The 18,218-nt window shown below is 45.7% G+C and overlaps 1 protein-coding gene across 5 annotated transcripts in view; it reads left to right on the top strand.

Moving 5' to 3' along the window:
* Dapk1 (death associated protein kinase 1) overlaps positions 1-18,218 on the top strand; it is a 203,698-nt gene that overhangs the window by 167,638 nt on the left and 17,842 nt on the right. For all 5 annotated transcript variants that reach the window (XM_045142872.1, XM_045142871.1, XM_004672345.3 and 2 more), the window contains exons 18-19: positions 4,215-4,313; positions 8,232-8,309. In XM_045142872.1, the coding sequence (XP_044998807.1) occupies positions 4,215-4,313; positions 8,232-8,309 (177 nt within the window). The remainder of the gene's footprint in view (positions 1-4,214; positions 4,314-8,231; positions 8,310-18,218) is intronic.

Here is an 18,218-nt window from a genome sequence, read left to right on the forward strand (position 1 = left end):
AAGTCCAACTAGGGGTTGCAGAGATGGCTCAGCAAGTAAGAACACTTGCTGTGCAAGCATCAGGACCTGAGGTTGGTCCCCAGCACACACATAAAAAGCCAAGCTGTACGTGCCTGTTACCCAAGTGCTGAAGGGCTTTTTGATCAGTGAGAAACTCTCTGTCAGAAAAACAAGAAGGAAGAATGATAGAGATGCATGCATGCATACATACATCTCTCTCTCTCTCTCTCTCTCCCTCTCACACACACACACACACACACACTAGCCCCCCCCCCCCCAGAAAAAGTTCAACGGTGCTAGGTGTGGTGATGCAGGCTTGTAATACTAGCACCTGGGCAGTGCAGGCAGGAATATTAGCAGCTGGAAGCCAGCCTGGGCTACAGGGTGAGACTGTCCCAAACAAACATCCAACAAGACAATCTTAGACTTTCATGTTTAAGAACATTTGTCTTAGGATGCAAAGTAGCTCAGTGATGGAACTCTTCCCTAGCATGTGTAAGGCCCTTGGTTCTATCCACAGCACCAGAAAATGGGCAAACAAAAAACTTGATTTTTTTTTATGGAAAAGGTTTTTTTCTATGTGTACATTGTGTTTGGAATATGTGTGTTCATATGTATGTGGGTACACACATGTCAGTACAGGTGAGTAAGTATGTGTAATAAGCATGTGTGGGGAGAGCAGAGGTTGACGTGGGGTCTTTCTGAGTCATACCTTATTCTTTGAGATAGGGTGTCTTCATGAACAGAGTTCACCAGTTCTGGACAGAAAGTACCAGGGATTTCCAGTTTCTGCCTCTCCAGTGCTGGGATTACAGGCATATACTACCATGCCCAACATTTTATGTAGATACTGGGGATCTCTACTCAGGTCCCCAGGTTTGCACAGCAAGCACATTCCAGTGAGCCATTTCCCAAGCCTGGAAAAGTATTAATACTAAAACTAGTTGTGGTAATTCAAAAATGCTGACATGAACTCAGACTTTTGGCCATCTGTGGCACAGCAGCAATGCACAGGGGACACTCAGTAGGCAATTGTGCATTTATATTGAGTTCAGCCAAAGTGAGGTTGTGAGTTTCCAGAATCAGCCTCTTGGGCTCTGCAGCCAAGTTCAGACCCTCATCCAGACCTGTGTGGAGCAGAAGTGTGTTGTTGTTCACAGCTGCAATCAGGCAGAGAGAATGTCATCATATGGCGGGGTAGAGGGAGATAAAGTTGAGAGGAGGCAATGGAGGAGCAGACAAACCAATCCAAGACCAATTCCTCTTCCCAGAGACAGGCATCAGTCTCTTTCCTGCTAGATCCCAATGACCTACTCACTGTTAGTCATCATCTCTTAAAGGTTCCATCACTGAGATGACAAACCATACCCAAACTTTTGTCTTTCCCTCTCCCCTCCTCGGGTGGAGAAGTAGTGGAGCTTAACTTTTGTGCAGGAAAGCAGGTGCATGCCTTCATTTTTCCACCAATCCACCCACCTCATCTTTTCACAGGCTCACTCAGGTAACCATTTGTCAGCAGAAGGAACTCCACATTGCAAAATTTATGTTCCCAGGCAGACCTTCACTCTTTCCCTCTGGTGTGATTGATCTCACCTTCTCCTTCCTATCAGGTTTCTCTCACCATCCAAATCCCACCTCTCTCATAGTATGGGACAAGACCTTGTTATTCTCTCTCTGAGCAAAAGATAGTGATATATTTTCAGGCTTCATTGTGTCAGTGACTATTTAACCCTGCTGAATTACCAAGCAGATACGAGAGAAAGGAAGGCATGGCACAATGTGTTGCCAAGGCAGAGAAAGCACCCTGCACCTCCAGGCACATCTGAGTGAGTGTCATGTGATGCTACTTAGGGTGGGCCTGTCTTCAGGCTGCTTTCAGAAAGCCAGTCACACAACCCAGAGCAGCCACTTCTCCTGTTGTCCTCACTGCTGGAGTGGGCTCAAGGTGCTCTAGAAAAAGAAAACATTTTGGACATTAAAGAATTAGAAGCTTTTCAGAGGTGATAAAATGGTTAGGAATAGACCAGATGAAGTTTCAGGAAAGCCAGTTCAGACTGAGCTCTGCCTGCACGAGTGTCTGTTGGGGACCATAGTGCATATGTAGAGGATACAGTGCAGTGTTTAGGAAGGAGTTGATGGAGAAAGAGAGGAAATAAAGCCAGGAAGAAATACAGGGTCCAGGTTATGAAACACCTGAATAATGCTAAAGAATTTGAATTCTGTTTTCTTTAGGTGTTGCAAATACTACCTGCAACCCCAGTGCTTTTGAGTGAGGTAGAGGCAGGAGGATCAGGAGTTTGAATTCAGCCTCAGTTACATTGCAGTCTTAAGGCCAGCTTGGGCTATATGAGACCTTGTCTCATACAGAACATTGAGACCCTTCAAAGGGGCAGTTTCCTTGAGTGTTTTCTTCATTGTCTCCCTAACCTGCTTTGAAGCTGCACATTCTATAACCAAGATTAAATATTCATCTACCTGATATTTGGTTCAAACTTTCTCTTTTCCTTCTCACATCAATATTAGAATGTTTGAAAGCTTAATACCTGCTTTCTAAATCACTGTGCAACCACGGTCAACAAAGCACATATATATGCACTCATCATAGCATTGTTTGCAGTAGCAAGGAATTGAAACTCCCTCATGTGCTTATTCTTGTGAGCTGGCTGAATGAATCGTGGTATAGCCACACACTAAGTATTTTCCAGGCATTTAAATGCATGTGATAGATTTAGTTATAGATATGGAATAAGATTCTCAGTCTATTGTTTGTTGAATCAAGCAAGTGGTAATGGAAGAGAATGTAGAATATGATCACATCTTTACATTTTCAATGTTTTCTGTCTCACTAAGGATTCACAAACAAATAGTATTAAATTCCCAAGTTTTTTAAATCTTATTAGAGAGAGAGAGAGAGAGACTGCGTGCGTGTGTGTATGTGTGCATGCACACATGTGCACATGCTTGTATGTGTCTGGGCCTACCAGGGCCTTCTGCCACTGCAGACATACTCCAGATACACATGCCACTTTGTGCATCTGGCTTTACGTGGGTACTGGGGAAGTGAATTTGGGCCAGCAAGCTTTGCAAACAAGTGCCTTTAACCACTGAATTATCTCTCCAGCCCTGGCCTTGAATTTTTGATCCTCTTGCCTCTCTCCCTCCCGAGTGATTGGGCTATAGGTATGCAGTACCACAGCCAGCATTTTATATGGACACTGGGGATATGAACTCAGGTCCTCAAGCTTGTGTCACCTGCTGAGCGACATCCCCAGGCTCTGAGTACTCTGCTCCTCCTCCTCAGTATCTGGGTAATTTTATTCATGGTTTCCATACGGCAAATAACAGTACCTCACCATTGTGTTTTTGAACAAGTACAGTCCAGAAATCTTAGCAGCCATTGAGGAAAACAAAACCCGCAAATTGAAAGCAAGCTACTGTTTTAATTTCATCTTTACATGACCACAGTGACTTCCTGACAAATGAATGCAATTGTTAGATATTGCACAACTTCTAAGGCCTTGGGCTGAGATTGGATAATACCTCCCTCATTTTCTGTTCCACTGTTATTTCTTTGAAGGTGTTTGCCCCATCTCCTAGCCACCACCAAAGTCTTGAGAGCAAATAAGCAAAGATACTGCATGAAGAGAAATGTAGGCAGCCTGATGACACCAACCTGACCTAACATCTACCTGGTACCCTTCAAAACCCAAAGATAATCCTCAGGACCCCTCTGGGTTAACTACAGTACTCAGAGGGGCTATGGCACACAGTTGGAGAACCGTAACTGTGACAACCCCAGTGGGCATGTCCTAAAAATGTCACAGCATTATAGTGCCCTCAAATCGCTGTCCTTCCACCTCGTTCTCCTTTGCTGTACAATTTGAACTGTGGTTCTGATATACTACTGGACTCTCTGGCCCTTGCCTCCCTCTCTTCAAGCCTAGCCAGAAACTTAATTTAATTATCTATGACAAGCTTTTGAAGCTACTCTTTGAACTGCAAAGTACTGGAAAAGATGTTCTGACTGGCTGGCCTGCCTCAGTGGGAGACAATGACTCCTCTCACTTTCTGATGGACCACAGGCCCCTTACATAATGCTGTCTCTTGGAATGTGCTTCCTAAAATGTCTTTCTCAACAGCTGAAATGTGAACCAAAGGGTTTCACAAGCCACAGTCATGAGAACTCTGTTTTGCTGTGCTTTCCCTCTCCCCAGTATGGTCGGACTCCTCTACACCTTGCTGCCAACAATGGAATCCTGGATGTGGTGCGCTACCTCTGCCTGATGGGAGCCAATGTGGAGGCTCTGACCTCGGTGAGTACACAGTCAATCGAGTGGGTTTTTGGATGCAGAGAGCTATGGAAACTTCTAGTGCCTCAAGGGCATGAGGAGAAAGATAGTGCTTGGCAACAGCATTCTCAAACAGACAAGCTGCTATTAAGCTTTAACTCCTCCGCGGCGGTTATATAAACATTTGCCCACACAGACCCAGTTAATACCTAGTTAATGTTTCATCCTCTTCTCCATGCACCAGCCCTGCTGTGCTGGGTTCTCACTGGCCTTTTTGTTTTCAGTGTTACACAACAGTGCCTCTTAGATTTGGATAGGATGTATATTTTTCTCTGTCATAAACACTGTCAATTGGCCCCAGTGCAGAGGATGCCCAGTGCCCTGTAATGGAAGCTAGAAGCCCCTCAGTGGCTTGGGTGGAGAGTGCCAGGCCACCATGAGGCAAAGTGCTTCACTCTACTATTTGAAGAGCCCACCTTCGCTAGTAGGTTTGCAAAATAGTTTTAAGTAAGATTGATTCCATTCCTTTCTCCTCCCACTCCCCTTTTCAGGTCTTATCTCTCCCAGCAGAAGAAACCTTTGGGCTTTCATTTCATGAAATACCACAGGCAATAGTTTGGCTACTGCAGTAATGAGGTAGCTGTGTTGTTACTGTGACGTGCTATTATTTGAGTACTTGCTGGCCCAACAGTGGGTTCGCTGCCCAACCCTTGTGTAGGAAAGTCCTGACAGTCACAGATAAGAGCTTTACTGATAGTTGGTGATTCTTGAAAGAGAGCAAATGGTATGTAGATGTGGCAGCTCACCTCAGGATGCTGAGTCAGAAAACAGAGCCTCATTTCCTAAAGATGTTAAAGGGCTTAACAAACTGACCGACAGAGCCAAATCCAGCTAGCTGCCCTTTTTTTTTCTAAATAAAGTTTTATTGGAATAGCCACGCCAATTCATTTATCTGTTGTCTCTGGTTTTACATGGTACAGTGTCAGAAGCAAGTAGTTACAACCCAGATTATTTGGCCCACAGAGCTCAAAGCACACTGACATCTCTATAGGATATGCCTGCTGACCTGTAGGTAGGAACTATCCTCCCTGACTCTGCTTTGGGTTAGGCTTTTGTAACGCTATTCCCTCCCCAGGAGTGACAGATCTGTTCTGTGCTGTTAGACTCTCTGCAGGCTCGCGCATTACCAATACACTGCATGGATGGGTCCCCTTCTTAGGGCACCTACTTAGCTCCTCAAACCCACATTCCATACAGAAGACACCACCCTGCTATGTAAGGACCTGTTAGACCTGTGGTACCATTATTAGCTCACCGTGCTGTGTCTTTTTGTTGTTTTTGTGTGCATGTATGTGTATAGAGTGTGTGTGATGTGTGGTTGTAGGCATGTGTGTTTGCACGTGGTTGCAGAAGCCAAAGGAGAGCATTGGGTGTCCTTTGGTAATTGTTCCTGTGCATATTACCTTGAGATGGGTTTTATCCTTGACCCTGAGCTGCTATCCGTCAGCAATCCACAGCGATTCTCCAGTCCTCATCCCTATGGACTGGGGTTACAGATGTGTGTGGCCATGCCTGGATTTTTACATGGGTTCTGGCTGAGTTGAACTTGGATGTCTCTGCCCCGAAAGGCCCTTGTGCTTGAGATGCATGCAGTCTTAACCACTGAGCCATCTCCCCAGCCCCCAACCATGTCTTAGCCCACAGTTTAGTTACTCTGTGATGCGGTATTAATATGCATTTTATTTTAAGTTTGGGGTGTGTGTATGTGTGTTGTATGTACATACATGTTTAGATGCATGCACCCCATGTGCACACATTCCGAGGTCCTTCTTCATTGCTCTTCCCCTCTCTTTCCCTGAGACATTCCTTCACTGAACCTAGAGTTCCGTACCTTTTGGTTAGACTGTCTGGCCAGCGATCCTGCTCTCTCCGCAGCTCTGTGGTTATGGGTCGGGGTGGCCATGCCTGACCTCTCACACCGGTGTCCTGTTAGGAGTTACAAGGATGGTGATGCCACTGCGCACTGAGTGCCTTTCATGAGTGGACAAGCGTGAGGACACCCAGCTTCCTGGCCGAGGAGGATGGGGCTCTTCCTCCTTGAGCAGGTGGCTGGTGGCTGTGGAGGATGGAAAAGACCATCTGGACACAGCACTGAGCTTCAAGGACAACAGACAAAGCCTCGACCACCTGTCCCTTTCCATTTTCTAGCAGCTGCATTAAAAAAAAGAATCAGAGTAATACATTTTAGTAGTTTGTTTTATTTAGCAAAAAATACGAAAAAATACCTTTCAACTTGAATATTTTGAAATTTATTGAGATCTTTCTATTCATTTATCTATGCCAAGTTTTCAGCGTCCCACGTGTGTTTGGACATTTCAGACTTGGTGGGGGCTGCTGTTCTGCCTGACGACTCTACACAGGCCAGTGCCTTCCTCTCCTCTTACCTGAGCCAACTGACATCCAAATAAACCTCAGCCCCACAGCGCCCTCTGCTGTCACACTTATTCCATTCCGTTCTCAGCCAGGATAAGGCCAATCAGGATTTGTGTCCTCAGCCGTAGGTCCCTCCTACATTCCCCATGGCCACATGACTCACCACCAGGTAGCTCTTTCTTTCCAAACTTTTATGATAAAGCAAAACATAGGTTTAAAATAAAGCATATGAGCTGATGTAAAGCATGATGAATTATAAAACCTTCTAGATCTGTTTAGTTCAAGAAACAACTCTTTGAGCCACCCAGGAACCCCAGTAGCCTGGCTTGGTGATGCCTCCCCATCTCTTCCCTTCTGACTTCTCTCTTTCCTTTTTTCAAGCAGGAGGGACCCCTGGCATGTGGGCAGATCAGGAAACAGCACAGGAAATGCTGATGCTCTGCTGGCTCTCTCCTCACCCCACCCCTGAGTTTTTTGTTGCCGTTCTTTTTGCTTTTTTGAGGTAGGGTCTCACTCTAGCCCTGGCTGACTTGGAATGTACTACATAGCCTCAGACTGGCCTTGAACTCATAGTAATCCTCTATCATACCAGGCTGAGAGAATGAGCATGCCAGGGCCTCTAGGTGCTACAAACTCCAGATACATATGCCAGTTTATGCACTTGGCTTTATGTGGGTACTGGGGAATCAAACACGGGTTGTCAGGGTTTGTGGGTAAGCTCCTTAACCACTGAGCTATCTTTCCAGCCCCCTACCTCTGACTTTTGTAACATCTTTTCCTTTCACTGTTTTGTGAGTCTGGTCACCCAGGGATCAGTGGCTCTCAATCCTGTTTCTTGGTCATTTCCCCAGCTCTCCATGTCCCTGACCATCCTGGATATTCTCCTGGCTTCCTGTGCCTGCTTCTCCTCTGCCTGCCTGTCTTCCCACTCTGTCTTCCCTGTTGCTTCCAGGCCATCTATCTGTCCCTCACTGTAACCCTTTCTAGTCTTCTCTGGGCTTAGGTCTGCAGCCTCACTTGAACTTGAAGGCCCACGTCCAGGTTTCTGGTCCCTGGTTGTCCCCACGGTACCAACCTTGAAATCAAATTGTGTGCTATTCTAAGCCTTTTCTTCAAGTGCACAGTGATCCCCACTAATGAGGATCCTATGAGGGCCAGACGTATCTACACAAGGACTGTAAGACATGGGTTTCTACTAAAACAGAACTTGGTGTCTAATGATGCTCTTGACTGCGTAGAGACAGGTGCTCAGGAGAGGACACAGTCAGCCAGAGAATGAGTTTGGATGAAAGCCCACGAAGGAGGTGTCTTGCTCTTGCACCACAGGGCACCATGGCATGCTTTGCTCCTGTGTCTCTCTCCTTTGCCACCAGCAAAATAAGGACTACCGAGTTTGTGAAACTGCCCAGGAATATGTTTCTCTTCCTGTCTGATTTACTTTGAAACTTGCTGTGTTCCTCTGCCTCGGGTTCTCCTTTGCAAAGAAAAGACACTGTCTGTCTCCAACAGGATGGAAAGACTGCTGAGGACCTTGCTAAGTCAGAACAGCATGAGCACGTGGCAGGTCTCCTGGCAAGACTCCGGAAGGTAAGAATTTCAAGCTGAGATTTTCTTGTTTTGATGTGAAAATTCTGTGTTTTCCTTTGCAAGCTATGAGGATGAACAACCAGGGACTCTGGGCACAGGTTGAAGAGCATCTGCCCCTGCCCTGTCATTCACATGTCAGCTGGCAGACATTCATATGCTGTTGGGTTTCTTCCATGGCTGACCTTGATTTTCCCATTGCTGTGCGGGTCTCTCTCCTCCCACCCACTTGGTGCTAATCGTCCTCTCACAGTGGAAGGGAAATGAGCACATGGCACATGCCTTGCCTTCTCTTGTTTTGAACTCCAAGCTATTATGTAAGCTTCGGTTTAGCAAATATGACTGCCATCAGTTACACAAAAACACAACAGAAATAAGTAAATGCAGGTGTGCATTTTGTAGCTCATGTCATAGCAGTAAGCATTGAGAGACTTAAAAATAGTTAAGCCCTTTAAGCCAGGAGCTAAATACTTGATGAACAAAGATGTTCACAGCAGTCCTACTTAAACTATAATAATAAAAATTAGAATTACCACCATCACAGCTGGATAGATGGCTCAGTAGGCAAAGCTCTTGCCATGCAAACATGAGGACCTGAGTTTATATTCCCAGTACCCACATCAAATGCCATACATGGTGACACATGACTATAATCCCAGCACTGGGGAGGCAGAAACAGGATAAGTCACAAAGCTCACTGGATAGCTCTTCTAGATGAATCAGTGAGCTCTAGGTTCAGTGAGAGACTGCCTCAAAAAATAAGGTGGAGTGACTGATGACACCTGACCAGCCTCTGTCCTCCACGTGCATGCATCAGTTCATGAGCTCACCCACACACCTGTGCACCCACACACATACAAATGCGCATAGGCAAATGCATGCACATACAGAAGCCATGAAATGTTAGAAACATCATAGAACCAGCAATAGTGCCTAGTAAATTGTCATAGAGACAAAACTGGTGTTTGGGCTTTAGAAATATTTTTTAAATTTTATTTAACTTAATTTATTTATTTGAAAGAGAATGAGAAAGAAGGGGAGAGAGAAAGGTAGAGAGAGAGAGGGAAAGATAAGGGCATGCCAGGGCCTACAAATGAACTCCAGATGTATGTGCCACCTTGTGCATCTGGCTTTCTGTGGGTACTGGGAAATCAAACCTGGGTCCTTTGGCTTTGCAGGCAAGCATCTTAACCATTAAGCTATCTCTCCAGAAGTATTTTTGAAAATGTAATGATAAGATTTTATTGCTGAGGATATCCCTAGGCTTAACAAAAGAAAAGAGAAGGATAAGTTGTTTGCTTATTTTAGTCCCTTCAATAAAAAGTGAATAGAAAGAAAATCACAGTGGTATATTTGATTCTGTTATTGGAAATTAGCATTTTTCTTTTTTAAGCACTATTGCATCATTTCAAATTTCCTGTAATAATTGTTATAATTTCTATAGAACCAACTTTTTAGTAGTAAAAGGTGATTTAGTTAATTTGTTAAGATATTGTCTAAGGGCTGGAGAGATGGCTTAGCGGTTAAGTGCTTACCTGTGAAGCCTAAGGACCCCGGTTCAAGGCTTGGTTCCCCAGGTCCCACGTTAGCCAGATGCACAAGAGGCTGGAAGCCCTGGCGCACCCATTCTCTCTCTCCCTCTATCTGTCTTTCTCTCTGTGTCTGTCACTCTCAAATAAATAAATAATAATAATAAATTAAAAAAAAAAGATATTGTCTAAAATACGCTCTGGATATCTCACAAAGTTCCTGTCATGTAAGTTCAGAAGTGCCTGTGGGGAACCATGACATCTTCCCTGTCTTCCTTGTCTTGGTCTGGAAGGCAGGTCATAGATCGGGGTAATGCCTTTCTTTGAGCAGAATTTAGACCTGGGAAGACCCACTGTTCAAGTATATTTGCATATTTAAAACCCCTTCCCTGGTGGGAAAAAGATGAGCTCATGGATCATTCATTTCCACAACCCTCTGCTGTGAACACTGAGAACAGGGCTAAGGGCAGCAGGCAGATGAGTAATGGACTGGAGACGGCCCACGACCTGGAGGGTGCGTCTCCCCTTCCGGTGAAGGTTCGAGGGAGATGAGTCTTGTAAGAACTCCCCAGCCTTGCTTACCCAGACATTCAGGAAACATGTTATGAAATGACTGGCTTAGTGTATTTCCAGTTGTACCACAGGGGACTATCTCTGTGTGAGTGAGAACTAGGACTAGAAGAGTAGAGTCATCTTTCGTTTACAAGCAAAACACAGCTGGGTGGGTGGGAGCCTCCTGGACCTGGCCAGCAGTCGACACTGAACATTTATATGATGTCTCATTACCGGTTATTTGAAGCAGTATGTCAGTCCAACAAACCCAGTCCAGACCCCAGTTGGCTACCTCTGATTTGGGCTATATTAGTTAGTGAACCTGTATCTGGTCATAGATAGTGTCCAGGTGTATGGACTGTCTTGAGATTACTTCTCCGTGGTGTTAATCTGTCCATTGTGACAAATGAAGTCTGGTTTTCTCCAGAATTGTTGACCATTCACCACTGGGTTTCTATCATGCTTCAACGGGGCCGGAAAAAGGGCTTTTGTGAACAGCCTTAACTTAAGCCTTCTTCACCAGGCATGTAGACATGCTCAGCATAGTCCACAAAGAAGGATTTCAAGCCATTGTAGCCCCTGGTCTGGTTAGTGTCCCCAAGGATCAATGTTAACCAACTGAGAGCTTCGCTAGGCCCTCACTCAGCTCCTGCACGTCTCAGCACTGGGAGCTCTGGAAAGCATAGTGCTACATTCTTCCTCACCTTGGAGTACAACCATTGCAGATGCTAATATTCTAGAGCAGGGGCCCTTGGAAGCATCGAAATACGGTATCATCTTATCCTTATGCAAAAATTATTACCCCAGTAGTTCAGTGGGCCACAGCAGGGGATACCTTTCCTTTGGTAGCAATAGGCATTTTTTGACACTGCTGTTCTTAACTGGTTCCCTCCCCCAGGGGTCTCTTCTTTGATTTATTTTTTAAACTTTTTTTAATGAGAAAGAGAACAGGAGAGGCAGAAGGAGAGAGAGAATTGGCATGTCAGGCCACAGCAATCAAACTCCAGAAGTGTATATCACCTACTGGGCGTGTGTGACTTTACGCTGCTTCACTTTGTTTGACTGGTTTACATGGAATCTGGAGAATCAAAAATGGGACCTTAAGCTTTGCAAGCAGGTACCTTAACCACTAAGCAATCTCTCCAGCCCTCTTCTTTTATTTAAAACCCAGTTGTATTTTATAGTGAAAGTACACCAAAAACAAATAAGTACTCAAAAAAAGACATAAAAGGAGACCAGTGCTGGAATTGAATAGGATTGGTAGGTTGCAAGGTCTTTCTCCCTCAACTGTTGCCCACACTTGCTTTCAGCTCTGTGTTTAGATTGTTGTTGCAATTAGAGTATAACGAACAGGAAGCTTGTGAGTACAACTTCCATACGACCCAGGCAGGGGCAGACCTTTCCAGGTTAGAATTCTGAATCTACTGCCAGGTGGGTTTCTACAGCCATCACAGCTTGAGGTTTTCTTCCCCCTCTCCTTTGATGGGCATGTTCATGCCTAGTGCCTTGACTTTTTAAAAGAAGGTTGCAGGGAGATATTACTATATTTACTATTTTATCATTGCCCACAATTTTTTTTCCCTCTATAGGAGATGTCAAGGGCAAAAAGGATCATTTTAGTGACTCTGGTTCAAGGATCCCCTCTCTCTTGCACTTCACCTCGAAGAAGTTCCCCTCATCTGTATTTGAGAGACAGAATGCAGGGTAGTAGCCAAGAGCACTCTTAAAATGGAATTCAGGTGCCAGCCATGGCAACTGGTAGGGAGCCTGGAGAGCTCACCATTGAACCATCAGCACGTGCAGCAGGCTGTTCTGTTTAGTACATCTGTGAGGTTCGCGGAGTGGGCTGCTCCTATAGGAAAACAGTCTCAAAGAGTGTATCCATTACTGTCTCATTACTGAGACAAAATACCTGATTCAAAGCTATTTAGGGAAGAAAGCATTTATTTTATAGTTCCTAGGGAGAAAGCCCACAGTGGTGGGGAAAGCAAGGCGGGAGCAGGAAGTTTGAGTCACACTGTCACTTCCTCAGGGAGACAGTGGAGAGAGAGAAAGAACAGCACGCAGGGCTACTACAGAACCTCAAGGATTGTCTGTAGTGGCATACTTCCTTCAGCAAGACTCCCTCCTAGAGCCTTTCTGAACAGCACCTCCAATTGGAAATCAAATAGTCAAACACATGAGTCTATTTTCCATCCAAACCACCACAAAGAGCTGATATCTCCATCTAAGGTCACATTTCTCCTGCTCTCCATGGGCACAGGGATGCCCCGGTGGACATTTCCAGCCAGGACAAGGCCATTTTGTGAACCCCTGTGGAGCTGCCCTGCCTTGTAGAAGTCAGATCACCCTCAGTGGAGTAGGACAGGTTTCCTGTTATTGACAGGGTTTTCTAGAATCCCTGTTCAGCATAACCCTCATTTTCTTCAATACCCTTTAAATGACTCTAGATTTCACCTTCCTGGTGAGCCACGAAAATAAGAGTCCAGAAGGGTACTGCAGATCACATCTCCCCATTGTTGAGATCTCTCTTTTATTTTTTAAAACAAGCCCCAAACTAAGTAACTATTAAGCATTTAGGAACATGAAATTCTAAGATATGGTTTCAGAAGTGCTCCAAGCAGCATCCTTGGTGGGTGAAGATGGTGGTTGCCCCAGGGCCAGGCAGGACGTGTTTGCAGTATCATTTGTGTCACTTGGAGAGAAAGACTGTTTATCATCAGAGTACCATGGGGGGTTCTGGAAAGGTGAATGGTAATCCACAGGAGTGTTTAGTACTCTTTTCTTGTCTGTCATTTCTCATATTTGTGTCTCTCTCCAGGGTGCCATTGGCATTTTGGGTGGCTGGAAGGTCCTGTCATTGCAGGATATTTTGGTCAGTTCTCTGCGGGCAGCTAACATAGCTTCCCTTCTTTCCTTGATTGTGAAAACCAAAAGAATACTTCCCCCCATTTCCTGGTACCCCCTTCGCTGTCCCCACTTCTTACCATTCCATCCGGTCTCCACATGGGCCAGTGAGCTAAGGCAGTGCCCCTTGTGCTTTTACTCTCATCAGTTAGCAATGTCCAGGAATATAGTCTGGGAGCTTTTCTGGGGAGGCCATGGAGATTCATCACTGGAAATAGAACCAAAGGCACCTTGTCACTTCACCAGTGGAGGATGGAGGAGAACAGCAGAAGCTGTGTTGGTCTCAGTACCACACAGAAGCTGCGTCTGAGTGTGCTGTGGCTGAGAGGGCCGAGGACAAGGCCAGGGCAGCTGGGAAGGAAGACCAGTCTGTTCTGGCTCAGTTCATCCTGGAGTGATTGGGTATTGAGGACGCTGCAATATTTGATTGCAACTGAGAACCAACCACCCGCATCTCCTACCAACTGGCTGATGTCACTTAGGGTTCTGGTAGTCACTTGGTAGGAATTGTTTATACCATAGAAATCAGGAATTCCTACAGATAAGACATTCTCTTGCCCATGGAAGTATGTTCTCAGCAACCATGGCTTTGGGGACTCTAGATGCTCCCATAGCTACCCTCCGGCTGGTAGCGGCTACTTCTAAACAATGAGGTTGTCCTGTGTGTTCTAGTCTTTTCTAAGAAATGTTTTATTTATTTGCATATGTGTGCATGTGTATGTGTGTGTGTGCGTGCATATGCATGTGTGCACCAGGGTCTCTTACCACTGCAAACAAATGCCAGGTGCTTGTGCCACTTTTTGCATTGGGCTTTTCCAGAGGTTCTGGGGAATCATACCTGGGCCAACAAGCTTTCCAAGCAAGTGCCTTTAACCACTGAGCCATCTCCCCACCCCTACTCTATTCTGTTGTGTTCTTGTGCCAAAAAGTAAATTCCTATTCAGCCCTCCTGACCTGCACAGACTATGGTATTGGTCAGCCAAACCCACGCCTTCACCTAAAAACAGTGAAGGACTCTTGTCATGGCTGACATGGAACAGGCCTCATTAAAGTTTGCTATGGTGTGCATTTTTACTAACTCTATATCTACAAGTCCCATTCTTACCTGATATTAAAGCAGTGTCACAGGGATGCATATAACAGAAGCTTGGGGACTTTGTTCACTTTATTGACTCTCATTTTAATTCAGTTTTCCCAACTCAGGAGTATAAACTGTTCCTCTTAGTCCTAAGTACCCAGGAATATTTTGGAAAATTAGACAAGCTAGGAGCTACTCAGCATTAAGATTCACTAGCGAAGTAGACCTCATTTGCATAATTAGGATGTGCACTGCTCCCTTCCACGTGATCTAACTGTGTGCTGCCACATGCAGGGCGCCATGCTCCCCTTTCTCCTCGCAGCACTCACATCTGGCTTCCCCCCACTATGGATGGTCTCCTTCTAAGCTTACCTCCTCTGTAGGTTTAGCCGGGTGGGAGAGCGGAAACCCAGAGATGCAGCAGGGTTGCTAAGAGCCATGCTGCCCTGACTCACTCAAAGACAGCCTGTCTGCTGTATGCCAGAACCTGGGCTGTGCCAGGGAAAGACCTCGGTGAACACGAGAGGCCAGACCCAGCCAGTGAACTAGTAAGGCCAGTGCCAGACAGGGTAGACAGGTCAGGGGTTTAACCAATGACCTGGAAACTAATGCCAGGCCAATAAAATATATGGGACACAGCCATACCTGTTAATTTCTTCTAGTCTCTGACTAGTGCCCATGCAGGGCGGGGATTCAGTAGGAGAGATGATCGGGAACCTTCAAGCCTCTATGGAAAGGTTACTGCCCCCTGGTGGACATGCTTTGCAGGGCACTGAGAGGATGAAGTGAGATGCAGTGATCTAGTGGAGACACCATCACTTCACTGTCATCACTTCACTGATCAGGATTATCTGAAGGTCAGAAAGGAGCCAGTCAGAGAAAGGACCAGAGAAGACCGAGGGAAGAGCAAGTGAAAATGGCCTGAGGTAGTAGAATTGATCATGTCCAAGAGAACAAACAAGGAAGGAAGGTGATCAGGACTAGGGTTAGAGCTTGAACTTGCTGGCTTAGGCAGGGAGTGGTGCATGATGGGATCAGAGAGGGAGGTGCAGCTTATATACCTGGGTTGGGGGTTGGTTTGGTCCAGGTCTGCAGAGCAGGTAGGTGTGAGGCTGCCTCAGATTTAGAGTTCCCGCTGGTCTCTCAGACTCCATCGTGAGGCTCTGGAGAAGGAGCCGGGAGTCCTGGTAGTGGGAGACCCTGGTGGCCAGGGATGTGCTAGTGCTCGGCAAGGGTTCTGTAGGCTCTTCTCCTCTATGAGCCTTGGGCCAGAAAACAAATGAAGGCTGACATCCATGCACAGCTATTTAAAGCGAGAGATTAAAGCTCACCAACAACCCTGTGTAACATGTCCAGCAAGTCCATGTTCACCTGCACCTAGAAGGTTCTAGTTCAGAATTCTGCCCTCCTCGGAAATGGTGGTCACATCCTCATTTCAGCCTCGTCCCAGACTGCACTGGCAAGGATTTGCCCAGACCCATGATACCACTGCCTGGGTTTGTGTCCAGATGGCCTCTGGGAAGTCTCATAGCTTCAGTTAGTCACTATAGTGGAGAAATTGCTTCCCTCCAAAATAAATCAGTTTTCATAGCACTGTCTACAAGTGCCTGAAGCTATTCCTCTGGGATGGGGAACAGACCACAGGGCCCCTCAACTCATCCTTACATTGCCATCTAGTGGCAGGGAGTGAAAATATACCAACCACAGTGAGCCAAAGATTGCATTGATTTTTATCATGGAAGGGCTGTATCAAATTTATTTCTGTTGAGATTCTCTGAGGTTTCCAGTGAGGAGGGTGAAGGTGTCTTCCTTTAGGCCAAGGTTAGGTCTCTTCCATGGTGGGGACGCGAGGGCGTTATGCTTTCTCTTTTCTCTTGATGTAGTCTCTACCATCATGAGGGGAGAGTTGTCAACAGACTTATGTTCCCAAAGCCAGGGTGAAAGAGAATACATCATCTCAGCCAAGGCCACCATCTCCTGGTGTAGAGAGAAGTGTGCATAGGGGCATGTGCGCAGCCCTAGATACAGAGGCAGGAGGGGTGACATGAGGTCCCTCTTCCCTCCCTGTGTATGTGTGTGGTGTGCATACATGGGTGTATGCGTAAGCATGTTACAGTATGTGCATATGTGCATGTGGGGACCAGGGGTGGATTTTGGGTGCCTTCCTCAATTGCTTTCTTCCTTATTCTTTGAAATCAGGTGCCACACTAAGCCTCAAGCTCACCAGTCCCACTCTACTAAGCTGTCAGTGGGCACAGGGATCATTCTGGCTGAGCTTCCCCAGCACTGAGAGTACAGGGCACACACCAACGTGCCGGGCATTCTACATGGGGGTTAGGGATCCCACCTTAGGTTCTCACATGTCCAAGGCAAGTGCTTTACTCACGGGCCACCTGCCCAGCCTTCCCTTTCCTGGCTGATGTCTCTTGGTCCTCACTTGAGTGGAGAAGGTATGTTCTTTTGCTTAATCATTTGGTTGAAGGCATCACAGAAACTGAGCTGTAGGTTCAGTACATCATTTTCTTAGATAAAACAAGATTTGTTAAGGATCATTATTTGGGGAATAGACTGTGAGCTAGTCATGGATTCAGAGATGAATGTGGAATCCTCCAAATTAAGTCCCAGCCATCCACCGACAGCATTTCTAGAAAGAATTGAAGTCCTTCTGCAGCTCTGGAGATGCCAGAGAATAGTTCCACACTGAGCCAGGCAATAAATGAATTTTCTTGTGAAATAAAATTTAAGTGAGGTATTGAAACAGTGTGCCATTTTTCCTGTGAGCCCAGCCAGGGAGGGAGGGCCTTGACTCACTTTGCACACTTTCCTTGTAGTGATGCTTTACAAATCTTATGGAAAATCAGAGTCCTTGCAGTCACATAGCTCTTGAGACAATGCACCAGGGGAACGTGTCTGCCCAGTAAGATGAACTGTGAACAGCCCTGGTTGGTCTTCATTACTTAAACCTTTGGTGTATAGCTTGAGATTCTCTCTTCAGTTGGCATATCTTTGGAACCCATCACCTCCTTTACAGTCTCTGGAAAGAAGAGTGGTGATGAACTCTATTCTTTTTTCCATGTCCTCAGACAAATGATCTGGGTTTTCTGAACCTCAGTTTCTTTGTCTGAAAGGGAAAAGAGTAGACATGGCTTCCAACCTGTCGCCCTAGCTTTTCTTAACATACATGTTCTAATGTCCCTTCACTGTTCTGAAATATTCCAAAATCCCTACATAAAACATCTACACAGATTTTTGTAGATGGCCAGTAGTTTCCTAGTTGGAAAATTACAGACTCTGAAGAGAAATATTTATAGTAAAATATGATGTGTCATGGTATGTAAATGCAGGGACACTTAGTGAGTTAGGCAGGGCTTGGCTAGTCTGGAGGTCCTGAGAGTAATTCCTACAGGTACCAACTGGATGATGACTGGTGTGGACCTAAAACAATTTGTTCATAAGGTTTCATACCTAAGGAGACAATCTGTCTCAACGCTTAAAGACAAAACAAAAATGTTATTGTGTGGGCCGAGTAGATGGCTCAGTGGGTAAAACACTTACTGTGCAAGCATGCGGACTCAAATTCGTATTTCTAGGACTCATGTAAAACCAATTGTGTCAGTATGCAGCTGTAATACCAGTGCTCATATGGCAAGATGGGAAAGGGAGACAGGAGCATTTCTAGATGCTCACAAGCCAGCTGGCCTGGCATACACAAGGGATCCTTCCACAAACCAGTTGGAAGGTGAGGAATGACAGACACCCTAGGTTGTTCTCTGAACTCCCCGTGAAAGTCATAGCTCATGTGCACATACATGCATACAAAGATGTTGTGTGACTATCCACCAGTTT

Source organism: Jaculus jaculus, chromosome 2 (assembly GCF_020740685.1).
Source record: "Jaculus jaculus isolate mJacJac1 chromosome 2, mJacJac1.mat.Y.cur, whole genome shotgun sequence".
Lineage (NCBI taxonomy): Eukaryota > Metazoa > Chordata > Mammalia > Rodentia > Dipodidae > Jaculus > Jaculus jaculus.